The following is a 25,714-nucleotide window of genomic DNA, read 5'->3' as shown; positions in this document are numbered from 1 at the left end:
CAAAACGTGCAGAAATGAAGGAATGAGATGCACCAGTGTCAATAAGTACAAGAGCAGGTATACCATAAAGCAGAAATGTACCTGCGATGACTTTCTCATTCTCCTCCACAGCCTGATCATGTCTCAGGGCAAACACCTGGCCAAAAGCTCGTGGCCTCAAATGAGAACTCCCAGCAGACTGCCCCTGTGACCTCTGCTGAACGGTGGCCTGAGAACCCGATCCTGAACCAGAACCAGAACCACCTCCCCCCGACAGTGGACAATCCCTCCGGATGTGACCAGTCTCTCCACAACGGAAACAAGCTCCAGAAGCTCTACGACACTTGTCGGATGGATGGTTCTTCCCACAGTGATCACACTTGTCCTTCTTATCAAAACGGACAACACCTCCAGAACCAGAGGAAGAAGAAGATCCAGACTTCTTGAAAGTTTGGGCACGGGGACCCAAAGAACTAGCAGGTCTCGACTGAGAGAAAGACTTGTTTCGCCGAATGCTGTCCTCCGCCTGGTGACAACGGCTCACCAAACCCTCGTAGGACATGTCGTCACCAACCGCCACACAGTCATGGATCTCAGGGTTAAGGCCCTGAAGGAACAGATTATACTTCATCTCTGAGCTATCAGCAATCTCGGGGCAATAGGATAGCAGATCAAAGAACCTCTGCTGATACTCATCAATAGACATGGCTCCCTATTGCAGACTCAGTAGCTCGCCTGCCTTCGACTGACGGAGTGCAGGAGGAAAATACCGCTTTTGGTAAGCTGTGCGAAACTCGGCCCAGGTGGCCACTCCTCTCGCCGCAACAAAAGGTGCAGAAGTAAACCTCCACCACCTGCGCGCACGCCCATCCAGAAGATAGCCAAGGGTCTCCACCTTCTGCTCCTCGGTGCATTGGAAAGTCTGAAAAGTCGTCTCCATGCGGTCTAACAAGTTTTCCGCATCCTCCGGAGACTCACCTCCAACTAAGGGCTTAGGACCCATAGCTAAGAGTCGACGCACAGTGAAACGCTCGTCGTCATGGTGACGATGACGCCGTTCTCGACAAGGCTCCCGGTCGGCATCACCCCAACGCCCACCAACACTGCCATGAGAACTCCGGTCGTCACGATTTGACATCTACAAAAATACCTCAAGATGAGACTAAATCCCAAGAATTCTTTTGCATGCTCTGATACCATAAATGTAGTTACCCTTACCCGGATCACCTACTGAACAGAACTTATGCATGAAATTAACTTAATTAAACAGATATCGGAATAAAACTGCGGAAACCATAAACATTATACAATCCCAAGTAAAGGAATCTGTAATTTAACCAAAAATATAAAACCAAATCGAATAGATGTATAAACCCAAACAACAGTAATAAAACCTAGACGAAGCTCCAGCTGGCCAACCACTGACTAGCCCCTCCTGGATCCACCCTCCTCGTCCAATCGCAAACCTGCCCCATGGAATAGGGTGTCCAGAAAATACAGAGTACGAGACGTGATCATAAAACGCTCAGTGCGAGAGTATGAGTATACATGCATGCAAAGTGAACTCCCTATAGACTCGAGGTCAAGGATCAGATAACAGAAACAGACCGGGACCTGGTATGTAGCACGCTGTGCCGTCGCTTCAGGAGGTGGCTCCCATACCGAGATAACCGTGGATACGCCGGACCCAAATCGATGGAAGTCCATCCACTAACAGGATAGGGTACAACCCTACTAACAGACATCTCGAAAGAGATACAGTAAGATGCAAATGAATGCAGCATAATATCAAGTCATATAAATCATGCAGTCACATAATACATGCATACTCAGTCAGGATATCTCGAACAGTACTTTCGTACCTCAATACAGTGCAAGCTCTACCAACTCTAGGTCCATGCCTATAGTCTGCTCTACACTGCCAAATGATACTACTATCATTAAAGTGCTCTAAAAGCCTTAACTAAGCTATTGCATACTCCTAAATATTTATAGGGAGCAAAAGCTATACCTTCGTCCGTCGTTAGCCCTTTGATGTCGATGCCTCCAGAACTTGGGCACAACTCCGCTACGACTACCGAACGCCTCGCCGACCTCCGGACCAAGCCTAAGAAGACTAAAACAGCTCCAAAAGGACTAGAAAGGAAAGGGAGAACTCGGAATCGGCAAATGAAAGTGAAGCCTCGGCCTTCTATTTATAGACAATGATCGGAACGTCCGAACCTCGATCGGAACGTCCGATCCTGCCATCGGAGCTTCCGAAGATCCTGATCTGCCACGTGTCAAAATACCACTTGTTGACTCCGGATAGGGGTGATCGGAGCTTCCGGTCCTGATCGGAGCTTTCAATCTTGCCACACGTCATGTCTGACGTAATATCGATCGGAGCTTCCGATCCTGTTCGGAGCTTCCGATCTCACCTTCGGAGCTTCCGAACTCTACCCAAGTAATTATGATTAATCCCTTAATTACTGATACTGGTTACGGGCTACTACATCTACCATGTTTGAATTTTATGATGTTGTTAGAATTAAGATTTGATTGTATATACATGTTCTAGCATGTACGACGATAGCATATCTAAGATGGATCGAGAAAAGATCGTCGTTTGAATATGTTTTCGATTTTTGAAAGATTTTTCATAATTATGAATTTTTAGGGCTGATTATTTTGAAATTGTGTTGATGAATTGGTGTTTCTTTTGAGTTGAGATGAGTAGTAAGATTGATGTTATGCTTTTGGAAATACCGAAATCGTACCGTTACGCCGCCGGTTCAAGATTTTGAATTGATATGCATTCTACATATCTAGAGCTCATCTTCAAGTTTATTGTGAATGAATTGAATATGAGATTATGTTGAGAATGTAGATATGATGATATTTGAATCGAAAGACTTATCGGACTCGAATAGTTGCGACGTAGGTTTGAATTCTGATTGTCTTAGCAAGATTTGAACTGAATAAGCTCTAAAGAATCATCGATTCAGATTGGAAATTGATGTTTAGATATGTTATAATATATTTCAGATTTTAATTGAAGATTATCGAAGTTGAATCGACGAGTTCGAATTCGAATACCTTGAAGTGTTTGAAGTTGAATCAAGAATACGTTCAAGTAGCACTGTTTGAAATGAACAGATATTGATGACAACATTGGCAAGTTGTTATTGATCAGCATTTGCAATACTTTGCAATGATTCAAGATGTTTGAATCCCGATCACAGGTATGAATAAACATTAATAAGATGGGCAGAATAACTCGAGATCGTTCTGATTATCGAGTTGCCTAAAATCACATACATGCATGTTTTCATATATGTTATGGTTTACGTTTACATAGATGGGATAGATTATTCAAGATAGCTATTTTCTTGAAGACCCATAATATATATGTAAATGCTTACTTGTCTGATTTGATTTATAGTATTTTCTGTATTAAACATGTTTTATGTATTACATTTGATTCTTACAGATTTGTCGGTATCGTTGAGTGATTATATGCTCATATGATTATATGATTGATGTGTTCAAGGTGTTTTATAGCATTTAATGCATACAGAACATGTTGCATTCATCTTGAACTCCAGCCAGTAAAGCACAGAGGGTTGAAAGGCCTAGAGTGCATATGACGTTTGGAGGGCTGTAGTTGAGTGGCACGGAATGTAGACTTACTTCCAGAGCCAGAAGACTCACTATAGTTGCACCAAAGTCAGAGGAAATGAAGTATTCAACTTCACCTCGATTGGGTGAGTTGGTGTTTGTTGAAGATTTTATTTCCTCGGGATCCCAGAACTACGATTTATTGATATCAGATTTGATAGCCTGTGGTGATTCGGGTTTTAAGCTGATGACATGTAATTATTATTTGGTAACATGTTAGAAAGCAAGAACCTTTGTATATGTTGTTTTTGCCAAGTATTGATTTATACTTGAGAATTCATGTATTTTAGATCACTTGATATTAGTTTGAATGCATGTAAATTATCTAGAATCATGTTGAGAACTTTATATGAGATTTGGAGGTATTTTGTACAGCAAAGATACATGTTTATTTTCTGGACATGGTGCCTGCTCGATCGGGTGAATTTCACCGATCGAGCGAGGCCTTTATTTTGCAAAACAGAAGATTGAAATTTTATGCCCGCTCGATCGGGTGATTTCCACCGATCGAGCGAGACCAATATGGATTCAGACCCGAGAGCTGAACTTTCTTGTCCGCTCGATCGGGTGAATTTACCCGATCGAGCGAGGCGCTCAGTTTTTTTTTTTTTAAAAAATAAAATTTAGCTCTTGGTTTGAATATTTTTTTATTGTTCGATTAATTGTTTATTAATCGTTAATTACCCTAAGATGAGATTAGCAACCCGGGTCCCCACAACAGGTGGAATCAGAGCGTAAAGTCTTGGAGCGTAAAGTCTTGGACTAAGATAGAAGTTGAGCGGGGTAGATTGAGTCGCATGCATTTATAGTATTGCATGATTATGCTTTACTTGCTTTACAGAATTATATGCGACTATGATTGCTCGATTGAACACTACTTGATTTATTGAGATAAGAATTACATGCTTATATGCTGATATGTATGCATAATTTCTTGAATTCATCAAAATAAATGAATTCGTTGCAAGCATGTTTTATATGAAAAGCATGAGAATTTGCAAGCATGTGTTCTATTCAGAAGCATGAGAGTATATGTATGTTATTTATAATCTCTGCCATATATATTGCTTCTGTTATCGAATAAGACAGACTATGCAGATAGCATGAGAACCTCAGACAGAACAAAACCTCAGATAGAACAGAACCTTGTTGAGGTAAGGTTTTGAGCCGATGCACTGAGGAGTATGGTAGTTGAACAACTCCAAAGCTATGAATCATCAACTCAGAAAGATACAGAATATGCTATGTCTAGAAAGGAGTTGATTTGAAGAGCTGGATCAGTTGTTTAAGAGAAGCATATTTAGATGAACATAGAACCAGCCTGATTTTATATCAACTCTAGGACTTAGCAAGAAGTTGGTGAAGTTACCAAAAAACGTATTGAAATTTTTTGGCAGGTAAGTAAACAGAATTGTTTCTTTTCGTATATGCTAAAGAAGATAGAACAGTAAACTTTGCATAATAGAAGCATAAGTTGATTTCAAGCTAGTAAGAGAAGAACGCAATCATGAACCGGTAGTACGAGGCAGAGTTGAATTTTTTTTTATTAACGCCTCTGTAATTGTGAAAAACCTATGATCATCACCTTCAATATAACTTTCATAGCAGGATAGCTATGAAGCAAGCGATAGTGACAATAACAGCAAAGATTGATTTAGTCTAAACGCAGCAGATGAAGATATATAAGCATAACTCCCCCAGCTGAAACAGATCAAGAGAAAATTTGAATGACAGATTATGTCATAAGAAATAAGCAAGTACAGAAAATGAGGCTCAAGTTGTATCAGATAAGAATATTACAGGTAAGTGAGTTAATTCTAGTTAACCGCTTATATATTGATTGCATAGCATACATTCATAGATCAGTGAATTGTTATGCTATATTCCGTATTTGATGAGCTTTTATTCATCGTATTTGCTGATATTTTGCCTTTGCGTAGTCATAGAAGATGAAATACAGAATTGAGGAAATAAGATTGAATGTGCTGATATCAGGCATGAGATATTAAGCTAGAATGCATTATAGATATTAATGCAATAACTGAGTACCAGTTACCAGTTGATTGAATCCGTGCACTGATAAAGAAATAGGCATGACTAGCAATTTATGATATGAGTTTCAGAAAGTAGATTTTGTTATTTCGGTACTGGTTATATCACGTTTGATCGTGAAAGAATGTCAGTAGAAGTCTAGTCGATATATTGAACTAGTACAGAATTAACCTAGAACTGACAGCTATGTCAGTGGCTAGAATGTACAGACATAGTTCAATGACATATTTCGACCTTTCTATGACATGAATGCAGTTCTATATAGAGTGGCGTCTAGTACAATGGTATTATGACAACTTTTATAGAAGATCATTACGTGAACTGAAGAACTCCAGAAAAATCTAGAAGATTGAGTAGAACAGAGTTATGTAGTACCGAAATGATGATTAATACTATGAAAATAAGTTAAGTCGAAAAGATTATATTCGACTATTGTCAGCTAAGAAGTAATAAATGAACTCATATCAATAGAGAATAAGAAAAATCAGTTACAGTTGAGCTTTATCTTCAATTTTGCTGAAGCTATTACATCATAGAAATTATGATTCTTGAATTTCTTGATATCGATTCAGAGGTTGTGTTATTTGACCTCGATTGATGTTGATTGACTCTTATTCTTTGCTAGAGTCTACTTTGATTCACTCGCTGCCATTCAGAATATTTGATTTTGACTGAAATTTTCTTGAGCGAGTTCCTTTGATTTGAAATTTGAGAATTATTGATTATTTGATGTGTCTATTAAGTGTATCTTGAAGAATTTGGCTCGTAACTGATAGAAATTCAGATTCAGACCATCAACAAGATTTATGGGTTTTATACAATTGATGAATTTATTGGGTACAGATCTGTACTTGTTGAATGTTTATGCTTGACAGATACATAAATGATCAGAATTGTTGCGATCCAAGCTAAACTCGATTGGTTTGGAAAGATAAACGCAACATGGATCTTAAGATCAAGCACTAAAATATTGATTGAGAACGCAAGATGAAGATAAGAGATAAGACAGCAGAGCAGAACAGATGAATTTTTGCGATGAATAATCGTTTGATTATGCCAGATATTCTAGATATGAAATATCAGATTCTGAAAGAGGCATATGACAACAGATTTAATATCCATTCAGTTGTCTAAACATGTATGACTTACACGTAATCAGTACTTGGAAATTAGTATTGGTAAAAGAACTGAAAGCAGATACAACTGAATTAACATTACCAATACTAAAATTCCAGTAAAAGAAGCAGAAAGGAAGAATGCAAATGGTTTATGTAACAGATTAGTTACATAAGAGTTGAAAACAGATCAACTTTGTGATCGACTTTAGTTCGAATCTGCTCGAATTGTCATGAATTTTGCAATTTAGATTGTAGTAGATTTTGACAGATTCATGAATATGTTGTATTAGACATGATACAAACATAAAAAGATACTGGTTATGCATTTAGCAAGATGATCAGATTACAAGAATTATGGAAATCTATTGTCAAGATAGAGACTTTAGATTTGTTTTCTAGATTGTGGCATTGATTGTCAGATGTTCTGAGTGTTTGGTTGTATGAGATTTCATTATACCATCCTCTGATTAGTGGACTATCAGATGTGATTATCCAGATTTCCGAGGATATGCTCAGAACTATAGTACTAGATTCGGTACTAGTTGATTGATTATTTGCCACGTGATTACTATGATTCCTGTGACAGCTATTTGATAGATATAAAGACAGTATTTTGATGATTGATTGATTGATCAAAAACACAGAATTGTCTTTATATTGAAATAATATTTCAGAAATAACAGCTATCAGACCAGATATGAGTCAAGAAATGATAGAGAATGTGAAGATTGCTTTGAACAGCATAGACAGAATGAGAAAATGAGAAATAGATATAGATTTTGAAGCCTGAACAGAATGATCAGTCAAGAAGTTATTTTCCAGGCATCATTCGGTTCAGAAAGAAATTTCAGAATTGATTTTGATGAGTAATTGATCTAGCTTATTGATTAATACTCGAATTGTCAGATAGATGAATTATTATCCATATGCATTGGCTGAAGAATATCAGCTAGAATATGTATATGCATTCAATTCAGATACAACCGAAGTCGATATGATTGTAAGCAAGACAGACTAACTGGTGCAGAGTTAGATCACAAGAAAGAGCAACTTAGATATAAGTTGACTCAATGATTACATGTTAATAAGAATTGATATGATTGTAGAAGCAATCAGAAAGAAGATTAAGATACGATAGAAGAGAAGATATCAGAATAGATATCTAAAGCTCACAGAATTGAAGTAAGTATTACTTCAGTTAGCTATACGCTTACGAGAATCAGCAGTAACATCGAATGCGATTTCGAGGACGAAATCATTTCTTAGAGGGGAGGAAATGTAAGGCCCGAAAATATTAAGTTCTTAATTATGAGATTTAAGATTTAAATTCCGAATAAGAGAGAAAAGATGAATTAAAGAATTTATGGAAATTGGAGATTTAAATTTCGGGTCAGAAATATTTAATTTGAGGATTTTTTGGATTTTAAGATTTTAATATCCAGAATTCTTAAATTAAAAGATTAAAAATATTTGAATTGATATTTATGGAATTTAAGATGTGAATTCCAAGATGATAAATATCAAATATTGAATTTGAGGATGAAATCCGAGAAAGGACCCATTTGCAAATATTGAGCAATTCAAGGACTAAAATGCGATAAGGTCTGAAATGATTTAATTTTAATATGAAAATATTTAATTTGAGAATATTTAGAGTTTAGAATTAAATTCTATTATTTTTAAATTATTTAGGATTTAAATTGAATTAAATCGCTTGTCCGGGGACTAATTTGCAATTAGGCCAAAGTTCAGGGACTAAAGTGCAATTTCCTTGCAACTTGATATGTATATACGTGTAGTGTGTTGAAATATCAGATGATTCAGCTTCCCAAGATCAGATTACACTTGAGAATGGAGAAGAAACTTTCCAAGTCCATTTTCTTCCGTTCAATCTCCAATAACTTTTGATCCGCCCCGTAGAATTTCCGATTAAGCATATGTTTGTAATCACAGCTCCGAGTGCTACGTTTTGATGAGTGCTACGTTTTGACGTAAGTTTTATGAAGTTCTACCATGTTTGAATTTTATGATGATGTTAGAATTAAGATTTGATTGTATATACATGTTTTAGCATGTACGACGATAGCATATCTAAGATGGATCGAGAAAAGATCGTCGTTTGAACATTTTTTCGATTTTTGAAAGATTTTTCATAATTCTGAATTTTTAGGGCTGATGATTTCGAAATTGTGTTGATGAATTGGTGTTGATTTTGAGTTGAGATGAGTAGTAAGATTGATGTTATGCTTTTGGAAAGACCGAAATCGTACCGTTACGCTGCCTGTTCAAGATTTTGAATTTATATGCATTATACATATCTAGAGATCATCTTCAAGTTTATTGTGAATGAATTGAATATGATATTATGTTGAGAATGTAGATATGATGATATTTGAATCGAAAGACTTATCGGACTCGAATAGTTGCGACGTCGGTTTGAATTCTGATTGTCTTAGCAAGATTTGAACTGAATAAGCTCTAAAGAATCATCGATTCAGATTGGAAATTGATGTTTAGATATGTTATAATATATTTCAGATTTGAATTGAAGATTATCGAAGTTGAATCGATGAGTTCGAATTCGAATACCTTGAAGTGTTTGAAGTTGAATCAAGAATACCTTCAAGTAGCACTGATTGAAATGAACAGATTTTGATGACAGCATTGGCAAGTTGTTATTGATCAGCATTTGCAATACTTTGCAATGATTCAAGATGTTTGAATCCCGATCACAGGTATGAATAGACATTAATAAGATGGGCAGAATAACTCGAGATCGTTCTGATTATCGAGTTGCCTAAAATCACATACATACATGTTTTCATATATGTTATGGTTTACGTTTACATAAATGAGATAGATTATTCAAGATAGCTATTTTCTTGAAGTCCCAGAATATTTATGTAAATGTTTACTTGTCTGATTTGATTTATAGTATTTTCTGTATTGAACATGTTTTATGTATTACATATGATACTTACAGATTTGTCGGTATCGTTGAGTGATTATATGCTCATATGATTATATGATTGATGTGTTCAAGGTGTTTTATAGCATTTAATGCATACAGAACATGTTGCATTCATCTTGAACTCCAGCCAGTAAAGCACAGAGGGTTGAAAGGCCTAAAGTGCATATGACGTTTGGAGGGCTGTAGTTGAGTGGCACGGAATGTAGACTTACTTTCATAACCAGAAGACTCACTATAGTTGCACCAAAGTCAGAGGAAATGAAGTATTCAACTTCACCTCGATTGGGTGAGTTGGTGTTTGTTGAAAATTTTATTTCCTCGGGATCCCAGAACTACGATTTATTGATATCAGATTTGATAGCCTATTCCTTGGCACATGCATTGCATTTATGCATTAACCTAGAGATTTCTATGGTTTAGAATATGCGTTTATAAATGCTAGCATGTTATGTTATTATGTAACGTTCATGATATGAATGAATTATATTTTTAACTGATGTATATGCATGTCTTTCATACTAATATTTATTCTCACCGGAGTTATCCGGCTGTTGCTTTGTTTGTATGTGTGCATTGCATCAGGTTGGGGAAAGATCAAGCTAGAGTTGGCTTGGATAGCTTGAGAAGAGAGATAGCATGTGGTGATTTGGGTTTTAAGCAGATGACATGTAATTATGATTTAGTAACATGTTAGAAAGCAAGAACCTTTGTATATGTTATTTTTGCCAAGTATTGATTTATACTTGAGAATTCATGTATTCTAGATCACTTGATATTAGTTTGAATGCATGTAAATTATCTAGAATCATGTTGAGAACTTTATATGAGATTTGGAGGTATTTTGTACAGCAAAGATACATGTTTATTTTCTGGACATGGTGCCCGCTCGATCGGGTGAATTTCACCGATCGAGCGAGGCCTTTATTTTGCAAAACAGAAGATTGAAATTTTATGCCCGCTCGATCGGGTGATTTCCACCGATCGAGCGAGACCAATATGGATTCAGACCCGAGAGCTGGACTTTCTTGCCCGCTCGATCGGGTGAATTTACCCGATCGAGCGAAGTGCTCAGTTTTTTTTTTAAAAAAAAATTTAGCTCTTGGTTTGAATATTCTTTTATTTTTCGATTAATTGTTTATTAATCGTTAATTGTTCTAAGATGAGATTAGCAACCCGAGTCCCCACAGATTTGATCTTGTACTAATACTAAATTCCAATAGTCTAAACTCTTACTATGCGGTTACGAACTAATTATTTACACAAGAAATCAAAATGATAGTTGAAACCATAACCCACCCAAATTCTCAAATTGGTGGATCATGAAAGGAAATAAGCATACAAGTAATGCTGCTCGATACGAAATGAATTAGTGCAAGCATTAAAAACAAACGAGATGGAAATAAAAATCTGGATAAGCAAAAAAAACTAACTCCTAATTAAATTATAGGGATGCATGAATAACATTGGAGGCTACATGATTAATGAATATGAGCCAACAAAATACAAATCTCATGATTATTTATCCATGGGTAATGAAATCATGCTTAAACGATCAAAGTACGATTAAGAGCAAACGGTGTGACTTCAATCGAGATAAATCCACACAAGTCAATAATCAGGAAGAACAACGGTCTCAAATTAAAATCAGATGTCAGTCACATAACGTGAGTAGATTACCAAAAAGAAAGACAGTAAATCTTACTTACATCAACATGTGGCTCTAGTACCGAATAAAATTTCAAAAAGTGTGAAACCTTAACAAGATTTTACTAAGAAGTTCAACCAATGCCAAAGTGGCAGAATTCAACGCTGATTAATGTCATACGAATCCATAAATGCTCAAAGGAAGTGCAAATAAATTTCGGATATTCGAAAGTAGAAGTTACAATGGATACAAGCACAAATGAAGAATAAGAAAATAATGATCGAAATATTAGTTCTCATAATTGAAAGACTCATAGTAACCGACTCACTATTTCCCAAAATCCTAGTTGCCCAAATTACCAAAAGAAGACTCAAACTATCCATAATAATATAAATCAAAGTACGTATCCCAAGTCTTCGCACGAATTCGTTTCACCAACTTAACCGACAAAACATACGTCTATAAATTTCTAAGCAACTATACACTTTGTTTTATCCGACTAATCCATCCATAAGAGAGTAAATTACTACAAGGACACATCAATTAATATTTCCTAATGCACAAGTTTAATGTTTCTGAAAAATTACTCCAATCACACCAAATATTATTAACACCACCTAATAACTCAAACAACATCCACGTAAAGTCCAAAACTGGAAGGAATTTTTGTACACCAACTCCGTTTAACTTGAAGTCGCATGCTATATTAAAAAATAAATAAATATTTGAATGGTACACTTTAAAATACTAAAAGAAATTTTTAAACAAAATTAAACACTGAAATTACACATTTAAAGGATTTAAACATCTATTATAAAAAAAATTCTTAAAAAAATATGACATCAAAACATTTAAAGCAATAAATCAATTACGACTACCATATAAAATTCATTAAAACTTAGAGACCTTGAGGCGAGATCCCTTGAGTTTCGGCAACCGGCAGTAGGCTCAGCCCAAACCAAGACCGTTCTCTGATACCAACTGAAACGAACCTAACCTCTATACTTAAATAAATAATAAAAGAAATACGGATTTTTAAAAAATTTTGCCATGACTTGTTTATAAGTAAGTAAAACCTCCCTGTCACAGCCAACAATTCTAACCAAAAGCAATAAATGCGGAAAATAGATAACCACTGCGATATTCATACCTTCAAAAGTAAAAGAAACCCCACACGGTTGCGGAAAAGATAGTGATAACAGTTCAAGACATTAAAATTTAAGCACAGGAAAAACACATCCTGGCTATTACCAAAAGTACATAATTTAAACTCTTTATTACAATCATAAACTAGTGCGAAAACATGAAATAGCAACGGTCGTAGGGCCTCGCTCCTCCGGAGACCTCCCCTCAAGGACCCTTCCCCTCGGTCCCTAAGAACTCCTCCTCACCTGGCAAACAAACAAGCATAGTGAGTCTAATGACCCAGCAAGTATAAACAGTGATATAAGAAGGGTTTTAAAATACTCCAAGCAATACTCAAACTATTATACAAAATATACTTTGAAACTTAAACTGTAAACATGCGTGAAATAAGGGAAATGAGACAACATGCAAGTATGAACTCACGCCAACTCACGCTATGAAAATTTTGAACTTTCTTGACCTAACTGAGACGCATGCATAAAATAAAACTGAATAAATTGAGACGAGTCGACTGATACTTCAAACTTTAACTTTTGTTTTTTGCTTTAGAACATAGATCCTCGAATTGTGACTCAAGTTTCGATCATGATCATGGCTGCAGTGCATTATGCTGGCAAGACGCCGTGATTTCTCCCGACGCGATTTGCCCCTTTACTTTCCTTTTTGGTAGGGGAGCCGAGATGAACCCGGCCGCTTACTACACGTCTCTTTTGGTAGGGGAGCTAGGATGTCTCACAGCCGCTTACTACACATCTATGGCAAGTGGGTGAGGCATCCCCCAACCCACATTGCCCTGTCCAGTCACAATCAACTTACTTTGTTCAAAAATATTTTCTTTCCTTCCTTGACTCGACTCAGAATACTTAGCATGCAAGAACTTGTAACGATTTTTTTTGAAAATATTGTTTGGCTCAAAGACGAAACTCACGCACACGAATATGCAACTTAAGAAATGGAACTCAACTAAAAAACATGGGTGCAAGGTGGGTGAGTGGCTGCCCCTAAGCTAAAAGCCCAATTATTTTTTTTAATTTCCTCAACATTGCCTTAAACCGAGCAACCAAACCGTAAAACCCTTAACTCTATCATCCCTTAGCCAAATTCGACACCGCTCGAACCGACACTCTCCAAATACTACAAACTAACCATATGACCTGTTTTCAACCTCATTTAACAGCCTATACAACCTGAACAAAAACCAAATCCGGACAGCTCACTTTTGCCCGCAAAATTCTGCACCGACACCTTAACTTCAAAAATCCATAACTTGATGAAATCTTACCCGAAACGATCCCATTTTATACCGACGTGACCACAACATCATGAAATTGACCTAGGACCAGCCCTAACCATTCCCAGACCACGTTCAGATCCTCCCCTGCCCCGAAATCAGACTGCCCTGTCCAAGCCAAACTCGCTCTACAACACCTCTACCATGGGAAAACACCACAAAGACCTATTTCCTTTCTCCCACCTACTTCCAATCCACCAAACACAATCAAAACCATCTCTTAGAACTTAGAACAAGCACCTTGGCAGCCCCTTACCACACTTCAACCCCACAATTCAAAAATAATAAGATTATGCACCGAAAAGCCTTCAATCTTTGTACAATCAATGAAACCAATTACCAAGCAATAAATACACTTCACATGCTTAAAAAACAGCCCAACAACATGCAAATTTCGAAATTTAAAGAGCATGAACCTCTGAATTTTCAAAAATTAACAATTGTAACCAAGACCTCTCATGCCTTCAATCATAAATCATCATGTAACTCTTTAAAGTCCAAAGCAACTAAAATTTTTGAAAATCACACATGAACCCTACTGAAAATCATGAAAAATTCGAACCCTACATACACATAATAACAAGCATTTTCGAAAATTATAGGAGATTATGAGCAAGAACATATATAGCTTGAACAAAAGCCCAACAAAACGCTTATACTTGCCTTCAACCTTTAATACCCAACAAAAAAGAAATGCAAGAGGGGAGAGGGCTGGGATTTCGAACTAATATCAAGCTACACCTCCCTTGGAGGTCCTCCGGCGACGGAAGGCGGTGGAGTGCGGCGGCGGCTAGGGCTTGAAGGAGGGGAAATAGCCGGTCCAAAAGCAAGAATGAGAGAGGAGAGAATGGAGTGGGGCGTTTTCTTTGGGTTTGTTAGACTAGGGTTTGCTAAATATTTTATTTTGTATTTAAAAGTAAAGTGTGTAGTGTGTACATGTGTAAGTAAGTATAGGTGTAAGTAATTAAAAGTAGGTGTGTGTGTGTGCTTTTAAAAGTACAACTTTATAGTACAACTTTATAGTACAACTTTTACCTACTAACTTACACTAATAAAATTTCTATGTTTAAAAACTCCTAATCAAAAATATTAAATTGGGTTTTACTAATCCGGGTTTATGAAAATTCTAATTTTCGAAAAAGTTAAAGAATAAGCCCAATATTGCAATACTAAGGAAAATGATTTCTGATATCCGGAAATTTCCAACTTTTGAATTCCCTTCTAAATTTTCTCTTACCTCCCTACTAAACTTTTAAAATAGAAATTCTTGGAATTAAACGCCAAAATCCGCCATTGCCGAACGCCGGAACCGGAAGTCACTGTCTCAAAATTTTCAATAATAAAAAACTTAAAATATTTGAGCACTTAAACTTTAAAGGAAATTTAAGCAGTTAATTCCAAGAAATTAAAATCATAATTATTAAAAAAGAATTTTAGGCACTATCTTAGGAATTAAAATCAACACTTTAAATATTTTGACGTCACTGCAATAAATGGAATATTTAAATAATAGCAGAGCGATTAAAATAATATAAACAACTAGACGAACATTTAGAATTAATTTAAATAAATACACAAGCAGTATAAAAACCTTTAAAATGATTTGGACAGATAAAATAATTTAACTAAATAAGCTAGACATTTAAAATCATTTAAATGAATAAACTAAAAAATTAAATAAAATCATTTGAATAAATAAATGAAATTCTATTAACACATAATTCAAATAAAGAATTTAAATCAATTAAACTTAAAAAAAATAATCATAATATTTATTTAATTTAATATATGCGAATTAGTAGATTGGATTTTAGGTACTACAGCTATCCTGTTAGTATCTATTGAAATTCAAACACTTTCTAGATCAAATTCTGACAATGAAATCCCATGAATACTGCAAAAACATTCGTGAGTACTGAATATCAAAGTATTGTACTCATCCTATCAGTTTTTACCAACGATTAACAATTGCCCAGTTCAGTCTCTGAAAACTGAGTTAACAGTTTCTTATCACCAAGCAATGCTCATTCCAAAAATGTTATTTCTATATATAAAAAAAGCAATCATCTCTCCCAGTACTGGTTTACAACATCTATATTTGCCACAGATAATTCAAAAACATGGTTTATCGGGTTCCCAAAATCACAAATTTTATATCTTATCATTCCTTCTTAAGAGAAGAAAATCCAAAATATGAACTAACACATTCTTGAAAATTCCCAATGACTAAGAAATTCTGAATATATCTCAATCATTACTGATTAGACTTAGCAATTACATCCATTATCCTTGATTCATCATAGCTCATACTTAGCCCAAAAGGTTCAATCAGTTAAGTCTATTATTTCACAATTTCTCGATTCATCAGAACCTCATACTATTGATAAAAAAACCATGATTTCTGTGATTCCGTTCAACGAAACACTATCTGAACCCAAAATAATTGGAATAACAAAATTCCCCCAACTTTCACTATCACTACAAGAAAAACGCAAAAAAACAACGGATTTTATCCATTTTCGTAGGGGGTTAAAACTGTTGTAACTGATAGTGTTGTTAAAAGTAGGTACCTATGAAAACAGATGCCCTCAATCCGTTGTCTTTGAGGGAAACGAGAACAGATTTTATCCATTGTCGTAGGCACGAATCCGTTGTATTTGAAGAAAACGACAACGGATTTTATCCGTTGTCGTTTGGGCGTGCTTTTAACAACACCATCAGTTACAACAGTTTTAGACCCTCTACGACAACGGATTTTATCCGTTGTCTTTTCCTATATAAAAAACAAAAAAATAATAAAAATAATATAAAATTTTCAATATTATAAATAAACCAAAATTTAAAATTCCAAAAATAAAATTTAATATACAATTTTTAGTATTACAAATCACTCGAAATTAAATTCTAATGCAATGTACACTACAGAAAAATACAGAAACAATTCTTTGCCATCTTTTCTCATGCTTAACCCTGCATCTGTACCATGTCGGGAGCCTAAAGGTTTCTCATTCTTGATCTTCCCGTACTCTTTAGCAGTTTTGATTTATTAGAATCACCAGATACTTTAATTCCAATTTCCTAGAAGAAAATATTAACATTATAACACAATGAAGTTTGAAAAAGTAAAAATCCCACGTTTTTTGGGGGATATTTTACACTTTTTAGTACAAGATTCAATGCGAGTACAATAAGAAATTCAAAAAACAAGAACCTTACCCAATGACAAGCCTACCGCCACTGTGAACAGCTTGTGAAACCATCCCCATGAAGGCAGTGCTAATCTGCCAGACATCTGATGATCAACAATCAAGAATAGCAATTTATTGACACATACAGCCAACTACTAAAATGGAATTTCTACATCAGAAAATCCAATTAAATTGAAAATAGAGATCACAGGCAAACTTCACCACAGATAAAAGTGAGAAATTTTGAAAGATCATACCTATTTTTTTTTCACCCTTTGAAAGTTGTAACAACTCTTTTTAGTGTATTATCCTAAAGAAAAATCACCGACACATTTATACATTGTAAGCACATTAATATCAACTTGAAGGTTGTAAATAATTAAACAGAAAGAAAAAAAATATTCATGAACCTCTGTAGATTGTTTAACTCCAATTGAAACATACTCATACCTCATCTCTAGTCTAACCTCCTTCGCTCTTCTAATAGGACTAGTAGTTCTTCTGTCCAAATTTTTTTTTTTAAAAAAAGCATGTGGCTTGAGTTTACCATGGATTTAGGATTTTATGTGACATCCCGTATTCTAGAACATTTAATAAAATAGTTGCGGAAAAGGTTGAAAATTTTTTTCATAACTTAAAAGTCAAACAGCGAGTGCATCACACCAATTCCAAAAAAATTTAAAATCTAAATCTTTAACAATAGAACTCATGACTCCGTGTTCACGAAGTCTAATAAACACTGATGCAACTCAATAACAAAGACCATTTAAAATACAGCACGTCAAAACTTACTACTAACATTTAAATAGGAAAAGGGAATGTGAATTCAATTAATTATTATATAAATAAAATACAGTTGAAAGCAATTGAGAAACTCACTTAACAACTATCAAACTGAAATGAATATTTAAAAGACGAACCATTTGAGATCCTCAAAACTCATCTTTAAAATATTGACAATTTAAATAATTAAACCATTACTTTTGAACATCGTAAATAAAATATTGCAACAACTTAACATAAATAAACATAGGTAAATATTTTCTTTTTAAATACATCAGAGCTTTTGAACTATTGTGTCATGCAATGTCTTCGCCTCTTGGACTCTTCAGCCGTGCTACCAAAGCTTTTTAAATCAAAACTGCTAAAACATCTGCACCATTCAAGTATAGTGAGTCTAAAGGACTCAGCAAGATTAAAATATACATATCGATGTCATTATAGCTTCAAAATAATTTAAACTTAAAATGACTTGAGCATACATAACATGATACCTTGAACTTGAAGAATTTTAACGTAAACATCATGGAACTTTAAACTTAAAATCTTAAACATGAACTTCAAAACTCTTAAAAGATGCAAGAAACTTAAACATAGACATCAACTTACTTAACTTTAAATCTTGAAAATAGACTTCATGCATATTCCCAAAACATTACCATTTCATTCTTAAATAAACTTTTGCACTTAACATCTAATAAATAAAATCATGCAACTTGGACAACATCAAATCATGAACATAAACCATGAACATTACATAGAAACTTATCATTTTGGGGTGATGAATTATGTGAAATTGTGGCAACCTTCATAATGGGCACATTCGTAGTTTCTGTTGATCAATAAGCATATGACACTAAGCCTCATAACATTCGTTCTTTGGAAAGGCCCTTTCCGGAGCTCATCCCGGAGCACCAGTCCCGTGTACTTATCTGTCTCATGAGCCATGTTTGGAAAGGCCCTCTCCGGAGCCCAAACCGGAGCACCAATACCGTGTTTGCCACCACAAAGACACATAAGACATCAAAATCTTTTCATGCATCAACATATCATATCATGCTTCATCTTAACATCATTCATCATATCATTTCATTCATTATGAAACATCATTGTTTCATCGTAAATTCCATCATAACTTTCATTTCATGAACATAAAACTTTACTCCATTACTTCATGCATGTCATAGATGATAAAAATCATACTTTCATATTGAACATAGGTTTCATGAATGAAACATAGACATTTACATGCATCACATAGCGTAATCGATCCACGTAAGTCGTTCTTGAATTAAAACTTGAAAATTTTTGCATAAAAACTCTTAAATATATTTTAGAAGCCTTAAAAGATCATAAACATTAATTTAAGACCCTAAAATAACATAAAAAGAACTTGAAATTCGAAGGTTAGGCGCGGCCGCTCCATTCTCGGCGCGGGCGCGCTTAACCTGCACAGATGGGTCTTTTTGATCGCTCTGAAACTCTATTTTGAAGCAGGAATTGGAAACAGTGGTAAACATGAAAGTTGTAGCTCTGGATCTTGGCTTCCTAATGCCGAAAACCGCACCTAAATTGGAGTTTTCAGTAAAACGTTATGCTAATTCTACCCAGATGTGTCACTGCCGGGAATTCAAAACACTCGACACACTTTGGGGTGATTTTGACCAATCTTCCAAAATGATTTTGACAAAACCCAAAACATCAAAGTTGTAGATAAATAAGCTAGCTTTCAAATAAAATTGGCCTCATATCATTTGGATCAATACACTAATTTTTATTTTCAAAATCATAACAAGTATTGGTAATCCAGTGCCACCAAACACAACTTCAACACTTCAAACTTCAAACATAAACTTCTTTTACCCAAAATCCTAACTACATAAATCATCAAACCTCATCTTCTTGTAATTGAAAATGGATTAACTAACTTCAAAAGACTAAAATATTAAATGATTTTGCTTCAAAACTTTTAAACCGTAAATACTATCAAAATTTCTCAACTTCTTCAAAATCTCAAAAATTCATTTTCTTTCAATTAAACATCAATTTCTCACCTTTAAAACTTTCAATAACATCATAATCTTCAAAGATTTATTATTTTCTACACATCTATCAAAAACTTATCAAGAACGACCACGTTTCACAATTTCAACAATTCATAACTTGACACTCGTAATTTCATGCTTCTTCAAAATCATAAACCATTAAAAAATGCACATAAACATACATTTTAATATTAAAATAATTATAATCTTGAATGGGTTTCAGAATCTTAAAATACTTGTTGAAAAACTTGCCTTGAATGAAGATCGAGAAGATCCGGAACCTCGGCAACGGACTAACCTTGGCGCAAATGGAATTTTGGAAGCTAAACTACTTTGGATTTGGGGAAGCCGATGGAACCAAGAAATGAAGAGGGAAGAAGAATGGAAGGAAAGAGAATGAATGGGAAAAAGTTGACGTGAAGAGGGGGGGGATGATATAATAATGGGGTGGGGTTGAGCATGTAGTAGGAGGGGGAAACCATAGATTAATGAGGTGGATAAATGGTAGATGGATAAGGTGACGTTTAATTAATAAATAACGTGTGTTGATTACTTAAAACACATTCAGGTCACATGTTTCAAAATGAACTGATAAAATATTCCACCTCTTGAAGATTAAAGTAAAATTATTACAATATTATACTTAAAATACTCGTAAAAATAATTCCTACGATCTCGTTCATAGGTTAGCTTCGTTTCATGAGTTCAGAATCAAACTCGCCCTGAAATGATTAGTTCAACCGAGAACGTTAAAACATTAAACACACAAATCATGAAATCATATACATAATCATAACTTAAAACAATTTAAAATATAAAACCATTAAATCAAGCATAACCTTTTAAATCATGAATAATAAAATGAAATAACTAAACATTATTTAACACAATAAAACATTTAAAAGACAAAAGCATTTAAATAGCAATAAAATTTAAATCATAAATAATCAAATGAAATAACTTAAAATTCATTTAAAATTTCTTTAATAAATCAAGAATAGTTTTATGAATTTTCTGGATATTACATTTTAGAATGCAAAATATGATATGAATCATGCAATTTACTATACAGTGTACCAAACTAACAAACAAAAGCAATAGTTCCATGCTTGATACCAAAGTATGACCAAATAAAGATAGATGAGAAATAGGTTGTAGAATTGATGCACAATCTTAATAAAGCTAAATTAACCCATAAGATTTCACCATGTATTCAATGGTGGAGAGAGGCTTCATTGGTTAGGAAACGTGTCTCACAAAAAGAGTCTTATCAAGGTGATAGTAGAATTTTTATCTTCGTGAGCTGTTTTTTATTGAAAGAGAAAATTTGATATCTCTCAATCTAATAAGTATAACCCGGTAAAAACTGTATATTTCTATGGGAGAGGATTCAGAAATTTCCTAAACCAAATTAAGGAGTTAAAGCTACCATCTTGAACATTCTTTCCAAAATGTGGAACTCTGAGTCTATAGCAATAAACAGAGTACTTAATTTCAATTCCCAGAGATTCACTATAGCAAATAATCTATCAAGTTACAAGCTCAATAGATTTACTAGATGCTAATATTCTGGCGGTATCGGAAAGTTTGTTCTGCTCCACTTCCAACTGTCTTAAGCGCTTATATTTTAGCACAAATAACTCCACTCCCTCCATTTCCCAGTATCCCACAACAAGTTATATCAACAATATGCAAGTTCTTACTCTTCCTAACAATCTACATGATGCAAGCATCAGAGTTAGCTCCTTATCAACCATCATTTCGTTAAAAAATAGTATAAACTCGGTTAGGCGTTATGATGAGAACCTCCTCCTATGAGTAGAGTAAGATTTTTGTACAACATTATATCAATTGATATGAAAGTGGATTGAAACTTAAATCTTGTCACAATATTTTTTTTTCATTTTAAACATATTTTTTGTATAGCAAAACGAGACATTTATATTCCAAGCAAGTGTAAGAACTAATAATATATATTATAGGTATATATCCCTCGAAGTAAGCTAGCTCCTCTATTATGTTGGCAGAAGCGAAGTTTTGAGAGTGGGAAACTATCAACAAACAGTAAGCCATGAAATACTTTTCCCCCATAATTATATCAATTCAACGTTTACGGTTCATCATACATAAAAAAAATAAATTTAATGCCTCAAATATAGAACAAGAAGCTTGTAACACCACAAATCAAGATTGGGAAAAAGTGAAACAGCAGTTCTCAACATCTTCTAAATATTGGAACTAGATTAAGAAGATGTGTATGAACTAATCGAGCAGAGCGCTTATTTCGAGTACAAATAAAACAATCCGTTGGCAATATATTTATAAATTCACCACTTAAATCATGCATATACTAATTTTTGGTCATTATCAATTTACCTTAAAACAATCATCATTAATTAGAAGTTCAAGCTTCACCCCCTGATACTTTATTGACATATATAGGATTTGGAACTTCCAATATTAAATCACCATACGCTGACGGCTGAGATAATATAACTATTGATGACTTGATGCATGCAAGGATTTGGGTATAAGTAATAAATTGAACTATGATACCCAGGGAAATTATTTTAACCCGGACCCGCTCATTATGGGTTTAAGAGGGTTGGACCAATTTCGGGATTATTATTATATAGTAGGTCCAGCCCAGTGTTCTGCCTGTTAGGGCGTGTCAAGACCTGGGCTGCAGTTAATGGGCCGACCCGAGCTGGGGCCCAATGGGTTTGATATGTCAAGACCAATGAATGAAGAGTCCTACTCCAGGACATGCTATAATTCGACTAGGTAACTTACTCTATTTTTCCTATAAATACAGGTACTGTTATGGTTGTGTTCATTCATTATTCACTATTCATTATTCATTACGCATTCACTCTTGCTTTTACATTCACGCACCCATACTCTCTCGTTTTCGTATTAATCATACCCTCTGCCTTGAAGACACTAACTTAGGCATGGGAGGGGTCACGCCGAAAACACTTTCGGCGCCCCTTGACCTAGTTGTTGCCTGTGCAGAACTTGGTGGTACCCAACCCGACCTGCTTCATTGAAGATTTGGAGGATCCATTCTACCAGACCGAACCCGAGGTAAAATTCCGACATCATCAATTGGCGCCGTCTTTGGGAATTTGAAGAAAAAATAGTTTTGATGTCTAATCAGAATGGAGATCACCCAAATTTAGAGGAATTAGTAACTCAGGCTATTCAGAGGGCTTTGGCAGAAAGGGGTGAGGCCAATCCTCTACGCCCCGATCATAATGCCCACCTCAATGAGATCAAAAAGTTGAAGGAAGAGATGGAGCAGCTAAGGAAGAATCAGGCCGGGTACCTAGCTACCACAACCAGAAACATTCCTTTCACTCAGGAAATATTGGACGCCGACCTCCCTAAACATTTTAAATTGCCTCACGTCGGGGAGTATGATGGTAAAGGAGATCCTGAAGACCATTTGGCACGCTTCGAGAATGCATCTTTGTTGCATAAATATTCTGATCAGATCAAGTGTAGGGCTTTCCTTACTACTCTCATAGGACCAGCCCAGCAATGGTTCAATATGCTACGCCCGGGGGAGATCAAGGAATTCAAGGATTTTAGCAAATACTTTTTGAATCACTTTGCTAGCAGCAAAAAGCATCCTACCACTACCTTCAGCCTTTTTGCAATCAAGCAACGGGAACATGAAAATTTAAGAGCTTATATCCCCAGGTTTAGTGCCTTGGCTCTCGAGGTACCCATGGAGACGCCAGACCTGCTCATTAGTGCCTTCATGCAAGGGCTGGATACAAAAGATTTTCTTAAATCTCTAATAAAGAGGCCGCCGGAGACATACGAGGAATTACTCCCCCGAGCGGAGAAATATGTCAACATGGAAGAAATACAGGTTTCGCGGGTAGCTGTGAAGAGGGAACGGCCAAAAAGTCCAAAGAGCAATAGGGTTCCGAGCAATAATTCAGGGATGGGACAACCATTTCGACCCGCGTTGTTGGGAGAATTCACCTCTTTCACTCCTTTACGCATGAGTAAAGTCCGAGCTCTACAAATTTGTGACGATCGGAAGCTCACACAAAGGCCTCCATGGACTGAAAAGGGACCTCGAAATAGGGAACCAAATAAATATTGTCACTTTCACAATGAGTATGGGCATACTACGAAGAACTGTCGTCAATTAGATCAAGAGAGTGAAAGGATAACATAGCAACACTCTGAATTAAAAAATATATTGACTCGTCAAGAGGGGTATCGCCCGAACAGGGGACATGGAGGAAGGTCAAGACAAAGATCCAGGACTGTTCCTCCCCACGAAGACTTCAATCATCCAAATCAAGACCAGCCCAGGGATGACCGAGCTCATCAAAGACCGGCCCCGCCTACTCAAGGAATTATCAACATGATTTCTGGAGGCCCTACTGATGGAGATTCCAATCGAGCCAGGAAAACTAGCAGCCAAAAATTAATAAATATGGAGATTGACAATCAGACTGTCAACACTGGCCCGACCCTCTCTTTTGGGCTGGAAGATTTAAAAGGGGTTTCTAGCAACCATAATGATGCACTGGTAATAAGGGACATGGTCGCGAATTATGATGTGGCCCGGATATTTGTGGATTCAGGCAGTTCTGTCAATGTTCTATTCCAAGAAGCTATCAATCAAATGGACCTGGGACGGTTCAAAATGGAGCCCATCGTTACATCACTCTTTGGTTTCACGGGTCATGCAATCCGGCCTGTTGGGTTAGTACATCTTCCCCTAACTCTTGGAAAAGGCAACGGTCGCAAGACCAGGATTGTGAGCTTTATTATAGTAGATGCTCCGTCTGCCTATAACGCTATACTGGGTAGACCTGCCATGACCACTTTCATGGCCTTCGCATTAGCTCTGCATCAGAAAATAAAGTTCCCAGTTGGTAATGAGATCGGTGAAGTACAAGGTGATCAAGTTATTGCTCGCAAATGCTATGTGGAGGATGTCAGAATAGAACAAAAGGTGACCAAGACTGATAGAGTTGACAGACCTGGACTTTCTAACATGGAAAAAGTAAACCTGATAGAAGACACAGCTGTCACCGCTGAAGAAGAAATTGAGGAAATCATGATCTCCCCTCCTTCGGGGACGGTAAAAATTGCTCGGACCCTTGAAGCACAGTTAAAGAATACCTTATTGGAATTCTTGGAAAAAAATAAAGATGTTTTTGCATGGTCAGTTTCAGACCTGGTAGGGGTCCATCGGGAAGTAGCAGAGCACAAGCTCAATGTAATAAAGGGCTGGCGCCCTATTATTCAAATGAAAGGCATTTCGGTCCTGAAAAAGATGCAGTAATAAAGGAACAGGTGGATGAGTTACTCAGGGCTGGACATATTGAAGAAATCTATTTCCCGACCTGGTTGTCTAACATAGTCTTAGTCCCAAAATCTACGGGAAAATGGCGTATGTGTGTAGATTTTCGAGATTTGAATAAAGCATGCCCTAAAGATTGCTACCCCCTACCTAGAATCGATCAGCTTGTCGATTCAACTGCAGGGCATGAATTAATCAGCTTTTTGGATGCTTACCAAGGGTATCACCAAATTCCCTTAGCAAAAGAGGACAAAGATAAGGTGAGTTTTGTCACATCAACAGGAACTTATTGCTATGTGGTCATGCCGTTTGGACTCAAAAATGCCAGGGCAACATACCAAAGATTAATGGACAAAATATTCGAGCAGCAAATTGGAAAGAATATTGAATTCTACGTTGATGATATCCTGGTCAAGACCCGCACGGCCGACTAGTTTATTACTGACCTGGCTCAAACATTCCAGACGCTGAAAAATTATCAACTGAAGCTAAACCCTAGCAAGT

At 35.8% G+C, this 25,714-nt stretch overlaps 2 protein-coding genes across 2 annotated transcripts; both read left to right on the top strand.

Annotated features, from left to right (window-relative positions):
* Positions 1-23,023: 23,023 nt before the first annotated feature.
* LOC140877536 (uncharacterized) lies at positions 23,024-24,070 on the top strand. The gene has a single exon (XM_073281076.1). The coding sequence runs from the start codon at positions 23,024-23,026 to the stop codon at positions 24,068-24,070; it is 1,047 nt and encodes a 348-aa protein (XP_073137177.1).
* Positions 24,071-24,334: 264 nt separating this feature from the next.
* On the top strand, positions 24,335-25,644 carry LOC140877535 (uncharacterized). The gene is made up of 2 exons (XM_073281075.1): positions 24,335-25,071; positions 25,164-25,644. The coding sequence occupies exons 1-2, from the start codon at positions 24,335-24,337 to the stop codon at positions 25,642-25,644; spliced, it is 1,218 nt and encodes a 405-aa protein (XP_073137176.1).
* Positions 25,645-25,714: the final 70 nt, after the last annotated feature.

Source organism: Henckelia pumila, chromosome 2 (assembly GCF_033568475.1).
Source record: "Henckelia pumila isolate YLH828 chromosome 2, ASM3356847v2, whole genome shotgun sequence".
NCBI lineage: Eukaryota > Viridiplantae > Streptophyta > Magnoliopsida > Lamiales > Gesneriaceae > Henckelia > Henckelia pumila.
Note: the sequence above shows the minus strand (reverse complement) of the source record. Positions and strands in the feature narration are given on the sequence as shown.